Consider the following 10,794-nt stretch of genomic DNA (forward strand, 5'->3'; position numbering starts at 1 on the left):
AACCAGTCGGCCAAGAAGATCCTGTGTAATGTTTTCCCAGACCGGCCATAAACAGCACTAAACCTTCTAATGGTTAATCCCCAAAGCCACCATATCTCCTGGCAGGAAGGAGAGACGTTTATCTTAAAGTTTAAAGGTTCCTCAGCAGCTCACCCGATGACCTACAATGTACTTCAGGAATCAAAGATATATTTGAATTAACAAATGACAAGATCATCTCTGTAATTGCATATTTTCATATCAGCATGCAGGGCCGCCATGCTGAAGTATCTGCCTCCTGTTGAGTCCAAACTGGGCCTATGGAGAAATGTTTGATCAAAATACCATAGATTGGGGAGAGAAATCTATCAACAGCCACACTGGGATAACTTCCCCCTCTCTAGCTGTCTTCAGCGTCGGCAGCCCTAACCAGCTGCGAACGTCTCCCTCGTCCCAGAGAGTCACCAGCCGTATCAATGAGAGAAACGCTCCAGCAGCAACACCGCAGCCATAGACTGACTGCCTTTTCAGTTCTCAATCAGCGTCTCCCCTCTGCTCACTCTCAGGTGAGAGTCATTGTCTCCTGATTAAATCCCCGTCTCTGGCGTGGTCATGTCACCTATCCAAGCTGGAAAACAACATCTAACCTGTGGGCGTGTCCCCCCCCCCCCCCATTTCATGGTTTTCATTGGCCTGTTTGCGATCATTTGATAGTTTATTGGCTGTGTAAAATGCAGATCAAAGGTTTGGATGTTTGGATTTAATTAATTCAAATTGTACTCAGTACTCAGTATGATTTAAAAAGTAACGAAGTAGATTACATGGTGCAATCCATACTTAAGTAAGAGTAAAATTACAGACTTGAAAAAATTACTTTTAAAAGTACAAGTACCAAAAAAAAGTACTTAATTACAGTAACGTGAGTAGTTGTAATTCGTTCCTTCCACCCCTGCATATATGTTTGTGTACGCATTGAACATATAGGGTTAAACTTACATATGTCTACATATATGTGTATATCAGCAATTAACATAGAAGACTTTACTTACATATGTCAGCAGGTATGCTCATATAAGCAATTAACATATATGAGTATTCTCATACATGTGATCATCTATGTTCATGTAAGTAATCCAGGGTGCAGCAGAGAGACTGGTTGGAGGGGGCATGAACATTTCTCCAGAATTTGCATGGAAGTCCCATGATGCATTTGGGGCAGAGATTAGGGATCTAATATGGTTAATAACTCCACAGGATTTAATGTATGAAGCTTTTAAATTATATATTTGGAATTAGCTTTACGATGAGCTTCTAAATCATATATAATATATAATGTTTACACTAAAACCATAATATAGACTATGGGGCATTTTAATGACTCCACTGTCAAAAAACCCTTATTTTTCAATCTCATGCACACTGGACTAACCTTGAAATATCCAGTAGTGCTGGAAGTCTTGCACAAAACTAACCATTTGTATCGTCAGTTTTCACTTCTGAGATGTTGTTCAATCAAAAATGCTTTGGAAATTTATATTTCTTTTAATTAAGAGATATGTGTTTTGATTCCAATCTTGTTCCAATTCCATACATGTTCATATATTGTGATATATATGCACATATATCCTGGATATATAGGTGGATATATGTCAAATACAGATAAATACATACAGTTATACACAGGTAATAGTCATATATGTTCATATAAAATAAAACATATATGTATGTATAGTTATTATTCATATATAGTTCTATATGTATTAACCATATATGCCCGTATACTGTCAATGCATACAAATGTACATATAATTAATTGCCATATGTGTCCATATACAATCTATACATGTATGCACATATATAATTATATAGGACAAACATATATTGACCATATATGAAACGTTCCAATTCCATACATGTTCATATATTGTGATATATATGCACATATATGCACGTATATCCTGGATATATAGGTGGATATATGTCGAATACAGATAAATACATACAGTTATACACAGGTAATAGTCATATATGTTCATATAAAATAAAACATATGTATGTATAGTTATTATTCATATATAGTTTTATATGTATTAACCATATATGTCCGTATAGTGTCAATGCATGCAAATGTACATATAATTAATTGCCATATGTGTCCATATACAATCTATACATGTATGCACATATATAATTATATAGGACAAACATATATGGACCATATATGAAACGTTCCAATCCCATACATGTTCATATATTGTGATACATATGCACATATATGCACATATATCCTGGATATATATGTGGATATATGTCGAATACTTATATGAACATATACTACATATATGTTTACTACATATATGTGCATATATGCCTCTTCCGTATGGGACGGACAGAAGGCTCTGTCCGTCTCTGTCTCCATCTTTAATGTAGAGTATAATTGGGCCTTAACTGAAGGTGTGTGCAGCGCCAGTTCAGAGCACTGGAGGGCGGATATTTCACTCAGCAGCTTGGACAGGGATAACAACATCTGTTTTCAGAGTAAACCCCTGTGTGGAGATACAATAGGGAGAGAGATCAGAATGTGGTGGAGGCCAAAGCGGAGGATAAGTGTGACTGAGTGGATGTTGTGACATTGTGTGACTGAGTGGATGGTGTGACATTGTGTGAATAAGTGGATGGTGTGCAGAGTTGGGGTCCGTTACTCAAAAAAGTAATATATTACACATTACACATTACTTTCAAAAAAAGTAATGCCTTACTTTACTTGATTACTCCCTGGAGAAAGTAATTAGTTACACTACTCGTTACATTACTTTTGCGTTACTCCGTAACATCGCCTGAGATGCATTGTCACGTAATTTGCCAGTTAACAATACAACATTAATCCTTACATATATGCCCATATATTAGCACAAATCTCTATCGTAATAAGGTAGGTTGCAAAACTTTTCCTGTCTGATGGTGGCTGTCCGTTCCCTGCCATCTGTATTTTGCTCAATATGTTTCTGAAAAATGGCGATTTCATTCTACTGTTGAAACTGGCAACATTTCCTCTACCATGTAGGAGGAGGCAACACGCCTGTCCATCTCTGATTTTGATGTTACCTGGTGAAAAGAAAGCTTTTGCTGCTTGCTTGGGGTCGAGGCAGGCGACTCAGCTTGGGTCTGCAACCAGCTTTGTGTTAGCATGTTTCCACTGCAGATGCTTTGAGAGGTTTATGTCGTAGGCTACCGTAGCTAGCTGCTTCTGTCCAGGGCGTTTGCAGTTTCACATTCTTGTCCTTCCGCGCAACAAAAACTTGTTGTAGAAGACGGCGCTTTTTGGCAGATTGCTGGCAGACTATTACGGAACATACGCACTGCGCCCACTTCACTAGAACACGTTGTATTTACAAGGGGTATTTTACAGACCCCATCGCTGTATGTGGGTTTCTCTTATGGTTTACGTTTACATTTAATTTAATTTAATTTTGTCCAATATTCAGATATTCCAGAATTGCATGTTGTGTTAAAATACATATTATTTATATCTAACACTCTTTAGCCTGATTTAATTGTAAAACAGAGTGTAAAAAGTTATGCAAAGCCTTCTGGGAAATTTAACCCGTGGAAGAGGAAAGTGGGCGGAGTTCCCAGCATGCCCTGGGGAAATGTGTTTTTGTGTCAATTGTTTGTTTGTCAATGTGTTTTGGAGGTTAAAATGACTTTTTGTTCTATATGCATGATGTAGTTATCTGATAAGTTATGTGTCGACTAATAGTGCTGTTCTTCATGCTAATACAAAGTTGAAATGTTGGCACCATGATTGATTCTGCTGTGCAGTTAAATGACCCGTCTGATGGGACACAGGATCTGCTATTAAAACGGAGATCTTTTCTCTCTATACTTATCTTGCTAGTATGCATGTAACGAGGTAAGCGTTTGATTACTAACTGTAATGTGATTACTGCACTTAGGTACAGTAGTGCCTTACACTACTCGTTACCGACAAAAGTAATGTGATTACAGTAACGTGTTACCCCCAACTCTGATGGTGTGACATCATTGTATGACTTAATGGATGGTGTGACATCATTGTGTGACTGAGTGGATGATGTGACATCATTATGTGGATGGTGTGACATCCTATTGTATGACTGAGTGGATGGTGTGACATCATTGTGTGACTGAGTGGATGATGTGACATCATTGTGTGACTGAGTGGATGGTGTGACATCATTGTCTGACTGAGTAGATGGTGTGACATCCTATTGTATGACTGAGTGGATGGTGTGACATCATTGTGTGACTGAGTGGATGGTGTGGCATCATTATGTGGCTGAGTGGATGGTGTGACATCCTATTGTATGACTGAGTGGATGGTGTGACATCATTGTGTGACTGAGTGGATGGTGTGGCATCATTATGTGGCTGAGTGGATGGTGTGACATCCTATTGTATGACTGAGTGGATGGTGTGACATCATTGTGTGACTGAGTGGATGGTGTGGCATCATTATGTGGCTGAGTGGATGGTGTGACATCCTATTGTATGACTGAGTGGATGGTGTGACATCATTGTGTGACTGAGTGGAGGGTGTGGCATCATTATGTGGCTGAGTGGATGGTTGACATCATTGTGTGACTGGGCAGATGGTGTGACTCACTTTGAACTCGTTGATGTAGGTGCCGAAGAAGAAGACGATGCAGAAGGCGAGAAGCCACTCGCTCGCAGCGCTGACGTGATGGAGAACAAGGTGCTGGAGGAGAGACAGAGACGCTGCCATCAGTCTCTGTTGATGCAAGTCTGCGGAATTATGCATTTTACTCTGAGACCTGATATGAGACTATAGATAGATAGATAATAAATGTTTATTTCTATATTTTTCTGGCTGTCTGTCCATTGAAGTGTATGCTTGTACTGAGGGAGCCTTTTTTGTCTATATGGGGCTGTCGTACATGTCCATATATGGCTCTTCCGCCCCTTCAGCTCTCTCACTATGCCCATACAGAAGATGGCGGCCACCACGGCCACAGAGTAGATTGAAGACAGCCTTGATGGACTATGTGTTTTTGGGAGGTTTTTGTTGTTGTGTGGATTGCTTTTGTTTGTCACTGTTGGGAATTACATCGGATCCCGCACGCACCCAACCATCTGAGTTGTTCCAGCGTCGGGATGCCTCCTGGAAGCTACATCAGCCAGGCTAACAGGTGAGCTGACTGCTTCAATTGTCAACAGCCTATTCTTCTCATATCCTTGTTCGCTTATCATGTTACGTGCATCAGGGCTAGTATATTATTTCCCCCTAGACAGAGCTAATGATGATATTGGAGCATACTAGACCACCAGAGACGTAACAACTTTTCGCCAACAACTGAAGGATTTTAGTCCGAGGTCTGAGGAATGATGCCTTTTACTCTAAGGTCTGAGGAATGGACAGCGTACATACATGTTGAGAGCCTGCAGCCTACCTGGTATAGGTAGGACTCGACGACTCCACCGATGACAGCTGAATGAACATTTAAGGCAAATGACACTTAACATTGGATGGAATGGAAAGAACACAGTATCACATGTACTTACTAGTGTTGACTCTGGCTTAATAAGAAAGCCAATGATACCCAATTATACGCTAACTATTGGAATAATAAAACAATATTCCTGGTTAAATGTTTACCATGCATAATTACCTTCCATTCCAGCATTATAAAACCAAAGCAGCTTGTCTGGATGTGAAAAGGATACTGGGGAAAACTGCCAAGCAGGTGATGGTGGCAATAACGATACGGCTGTAACGGACATATGCATTTGTATCAGCCCTGTATGATATAACAGAGTGAAGGACTGAGTATGAAGCACCAGAGATGAAGAACAGCACCGCTCCCACAACGTGGACCACAGACTGGGGAAAAAGTGGGTCGTGGACTTTCACTTTCACTGTCTGAAATCAACAGAAATTATGCCAAAATGTGATTCAAACACAATTTCACAATTTGTCACAATTTATTAGAAGGATAAACCCCTTGAGATGAACCATCTCATTTTCGAGGGGGTCCTTAGCACAAATATACAGAAAGAAAACAGGTAATACATAAAACAAGCAATATACAAATACACTCACACGTACACATAAGCTCTCCCAGGCCTAGCCACTCCCCAACCCCTTAGTCCCCCAAATATATCATAATACATACAGTGAGAATAGATACTGTAAGTGAACACATACCCAGATAAAGGTGCATTTACATGCATGATGTATCATGAGTGCAAAATCTCAAAATAATTAGAAGCAAGAGCAGGTTGTTTGAAGATAAGTGAGGAGAGATGCCTTAAAGGAATGAAAAGATGTGATAGATCTAAGTGAGTTGGCAAATTGTTCCAGTCAGATGGAGCTTTAAATTTAAACGCATGACGTCCAATTTCTTTGGAAATTCTAGGAACAAAGAAAAATGGATGCTCACTATAGATCACAGTGTCATCTGCATATAAGTGAATATGACAGAGCAGATGTGTGGAAGATCATTAATAAAAAATAGAGAATAACAATAGACCTAAGGATGAACCTTGGGATACGTCTTTTTCCATAATCATGACTGACTGCCATGAATAGAGACACACTGATGTCTGTGTTGAAGATATGAGTTAAACCAAATTAAGGAACTCTGTGAGAGACCGATACAAAGTTGGTCAAGGAGGAGGTAGTATCCAACGAAGATGATACGTCATTGGTAAATTTGAACAGAGCAGTGGTTGTGGAAAGTTGGGTCTAAAGCCGGATTGGAATGGAGACAGGATGTGTTGGTCATTAAGATTTTGAGATATGATTCAAATGTAATTTTTCAAATATTTTACTATACTATTAATAATGGAAATAGGTCTGTAGTTATTCATATCAAGTGGATCACCACCTTTATGCAAAGGGTTCACTCTAGCACACTTCCACATTAATGGAACTATAGGCTACAGGTGGACAAAGATAAGTTGAATTATAGCTGCTGCGCAGCAATGGATCGTGGCTGGGCAAGTCTCAAGGCTTTGAGCTGTTATGACATCACAATTGATCGAGTGACATCAGTGATGGCATCACAATTGCTTGAATGATTGATGACATCACAAATACAACCTAATTGTCCTAGGTAATTAGGGTAATCTGTTTGATACTATTGTGTAGGACAGTCTAACGATGCAGATGCTGAAGTTTGGTGTCGTTTGAAGAAAAAATGTGGGAGGAGTAGGGTTTAATTAGTTTGACAGTTTTTGCAGTTTTGCGGTCTTTAGACTTCATAATTGGCCATAGGTTGCATTGTACAAAAGTTTCTCCTCATTTGGGCCCACATTTCGGTGAAAGTTGCAAAGCCGTAGCACGTATGCCTGATTTTGTTATGAATTTTCAAAGTTTTAAACTTTAGACGGTCGCTGTAGTGCCACCGTTAGGACTATTGGCGCCAAATTTGCGTCAAAGACGTTTGGCATGGGACTGGACCTTTGTGCAAAGTTTGGCTAGTTTTCATGCATGGGAAGTCGAACTTCCCGGGAGAAGAAGAATAATAATACAGGCAAATACAATAAGTGGCCCTGCCGCTTCGCTGGCCCGGCCACTAATAAGTCAGACAAAGGAAAAGAGAGAACACGAGAGGCAAGTTTGAAGAACTTAATCTCCAGGCCATCAGGGCCAGCACCACTACTTGAACTTAGACCACTGATACACTTACTGTATGAACATCACTCCGGCGGATTTTTCTAAAAGAGAAAGAGCTACCACATCTGGGATTATTCAGAGAGAGATCGGCATGGGGAAAACACATACTGTACTGTACTGTAGACAAACCTGGAAAGTAGCAACAATGCACATGCCCAAGCAGGACAGCATCCCCAGCCAGAGAGCAGCTTTATTCAGACGCACCGCCCTATGCCTCTCCTCACTCAGCTCCTCCACAAACTTGTATCTGGCGTACATGGTGGCCATAGCTGTGGAAGATTCAACACATTCATCACTTTTACCTCAAAAGCACGTGAAGCATCCAAGACACGCTAGAAAAGAGCATGCGGAAAAGAGAAGTAAAACTGAATTGTCTTGGTTCCTCCTTTGGGAAAGCCCACTGGGTTGCCTAGACACGCGATGAGCTAAGCAACATGATAGAACACTTCTGCTTGTGAAAATAATAATAATAATAATAATAATAGATGGGACTTATATAGCGCTTTTCCAGGGCTCAAAGACGCTTTACAATAGGCTAAACAAAACTAAACACTGAGGGGGGCGGGGGGAGACGTTAGTGAACATATAACGACAGAGATTACACTAAACACTGAGTACTATGTGGGGGGGGGGGGCGATAGTGGTGGGACAAGACAGTAGACAGAGACAGCACACTAGCAAGGATAGGGGGAGGGAGCAGAGGGACTAAGGGAAGGCGGTGGAAAAGAGATGGGTTTTGAGGCGGGAGTGGAAGACTGTGAGGGACTCTGATGTTCTGATGTCTTGGGGGAGGGCGTTCCAGAGTCTGGGAGCTGCCCGAGAGAAAGCTCTGTCCCCAAAGCTGCGGAGTTTGGACTTGGGGGTGGAAAGGAGGTCGGCTGAGGAGGATCTGAGGGACCGGGAGGGTTGGTAGGGGGAGAGGAGATCTGTGAGGTAAGGGGGGGCCAGTTTATGAAGGGCTTTGTAAGTGATGACCAGGATTTTATAGTTGATGCGGTAGGGGATGGGAAGCCAGTGGAGTTCTTTGAGGACAGGGGTGATGTGGTGCCAGGATTTGGTGTGGGTGAGGAGTCGAGCTGCTGCATTCTGAACCAGTTGGAGTCTGTTGATGAGGGTGGAGTTGATGTCGTGGAGGAGTGAGTTGCAGTAATCCAGGCGGGAGGAGATGAAGGCGTGAATGAGAGTTTCAGCAGTGGAGTGTGAGAGGGAGGGGCGAATTTTGGCAATGTTACGGAGGTGGTAGAAGGAGGATTTGACAATTTGACGGATGTGGGGTTCAAGGGAAAGGGTGGGGTCAATGATGACACCAAGATTGCGTGCCTGGGAGGAAGGGGAAACAGTGGTGTTGTCGATGGTGAGGGTGGGGTTGTTGGTTTTGGAGAGAGTGGACTTGGAGCCGATGAGGAGAAGTTCTGTTTTTTTTTTTTTTTTTTTTTTTTTTGTTTAAAATACCTGCGCATGCAGAGACGAACGTCATCAAACCAAAGATGCAGCTCTCTGGTGGTTTTGCAGCTGTTTCACTTCAAAAGGAAAAGGTACATTTGAATTTGTAAAAGGTGAAATACATTTGTTGATAGAACAGGATGTTGGTTTGCTCATAGTTTGATACAGTGGCATGGACAGCTACTGAGCTACTGTATGTGGGCTGAAACTTTGTCCAACCTGTCTGCAGTTACAGTAGCCTGGGTAAACCCAGCCCCCAGTGACCTGCTCTCAGGCTTACCCTGCTAGTGACTGAGAACTCTGAGAGCAGGTCACGTGGGGGCTGGGTTTACCCAGGCTACAGTTACAGTAGCTGATCTTAAAATCTCTGTGGGTTTATTATAAGAGAGAAGTGAAAGCCACCTCGCCTGCCCTATTGGCACGTGCGTGTGTGTGTGTTGCTCACTAAATGTTATTGCATCAGTGATGTCACAATGCCTCCTTGTGTGTGCATGTGTGCCCCATTATGATATGATAGATGACATCATATGTGTGTGTGTGTGCCCCCCATGACATCACTGATCAGTCTTGTCACAATGCCTTCCCGTGTGTGTGTGTGTGACATCACTGATCAGTCTTGTCACAATGCCTCCTTGTGTGTGTGCGTGCGCGCCCTTATATCACTTTTGACATCGTCACTGATGACATCATCACTGATGTCATCACTGATGACATCACTTCATTAGCTAATTAGCCTAATTAGAAAATCCTGCTCCGTCAGGTCACCCGTACGGGTGCCCTTTACAGTACATGCCCTGAAGGTTTCAGCCCGATCGCACGTAAAACGGCATAGCTGTGGCCGAACACAGAACTTGAAACAGACAAAGTCCACAAACTATATATATATATATATATATATATATATATATATATATATATATATATATATATAGTATAATAGCTGTGCTGCTTTGGGAAAGTTCAAATGAGTGTAGCTGAACTTGGCCACCAGCCAATGAACGCTGAGGCAAACAAAACTTTGTTGTTTTTAAACTCTTCACCTTTTCTCCTGGTTTTCAAAATCATTTCATTAAAAATAAAGCAGTGACATACATTTTCATAGCATACCTTTCATATTTGACATAATTGACAGCATTTAAACGTTTGACTGACTTTCTTGCCCTTTCTTTAAAAAAGTATAAAAATCAAATACAATCATCTTACCTGATGTATGGGAAGGGATGTGTGACATTGACATCCTTTCTAATGACCGCAATTAAGTAGGACAGTAGAAAGGTGCTGGAGGACCAAATGACCACAAAGGCTGGTAAAGAGCTAAATCCCTGCATGAACCAAGCCATCTCAGATGGGTTTGAGATCAAGTGGGTGACGTGAGGCTGACTGAAGAAATGTCAACATTCACTTCATATTTAAAAGCTGATCCCGGAATAATGCTGTGTCTGCTGACCACCGGGTCACATGAACAAGATGGAAATTTGTCTCAGTCAAAAAGGCGATGTAAGCTTCCTGTGTAACCTCTTCCTCAAATGACCCTCTTCCTGTGGGCCTTCACGTGCAAATAAAACCACCTGTTGTGTTCACTCTTCAAATCTTTCTTCTACCCACAAATATCACTGATACCATAGTCCTATATACACTTGTGAGTGGCACTCGATAGCAGGTTTTAAGGGGGTTCAAGCCTTTTCAGAATAACA

The 10,794-nt window shown here is 41.4% G+C and overlaps 1 protein-coding gene across 1 annotated transcript; it reads right to left on the reverse strand.

Annotated features, from left to right (window-relative positions):
* Positions 1-1,238: 1,238 nt before the first annotated feature.
* Positions 1,239-10,456, reverse strand: LOC310776800 (DNA damage-regulated autophagy modulator protein 2-like). The gene is made up of 7 exons (XM_083636980.1): positions 10,304-10,456; positions 9,110-9,177; positions 7,787-7,926; positions 5,704-5,899; positions 5,430-5,467; positions 4,625-4,717; positions 1,239-2,525 (listed from the first exon to the last, which is right to left on the reverse strand). Exons 1-7 carry the CDS (start codon positions 10,438-10,440, stop codon positions 2,475-2,477), a joined length of 723 nt encoding a protein of 240 aa, XP_083493106.1. The 5' UTR covers positions 10,441-10,456; the 3' UTR covers positions 1,239-2,474.
* Between the last annotated feature and the right edge of the window lie 338 nt (positions 10,457-10,794).

Source organism: Poromitra crassiceps, assembly GCF_964638095.1.
Source record: "Poromitra crassiceps genome assembly, chromosome: 5".
In the NCBI taxonomy this organism is placed as follows: Eukaryota; Metazoa; Chordata; class Actinopteri; order Beryciformes; family Melamphaidae; genus Poromitra; species Poromitra crassiceps.

What these genes read in the sequence shown, in the direction of transcription:
- LOC310776800 (XM_083636980.1), bottom strand. Translation starts at nt 10,440, where the DNA reads ATGGCTTGGTTCATGCAGGGATTTAGCTCTTTACCAGCCTTTGTGGTC. An exon ending in GCATTGTTGCTACTTTCCAG is followed by an intron (nt 5,900 to 7,786) that starts GTTTGTCTACAG and finishes TGTTGATTTCAG; the next exon opens with ACAGTGAAAGTGAAAGTCCA. An exon ending in CCTACATCAACGAGTTCAAA is followed by an intron (nt 2,526 to 4,624) that starts GTGAGTCACACC and finishes ATCTCCACACAG; the next exon opens with GGGTTTACTCTGAAAACAGA.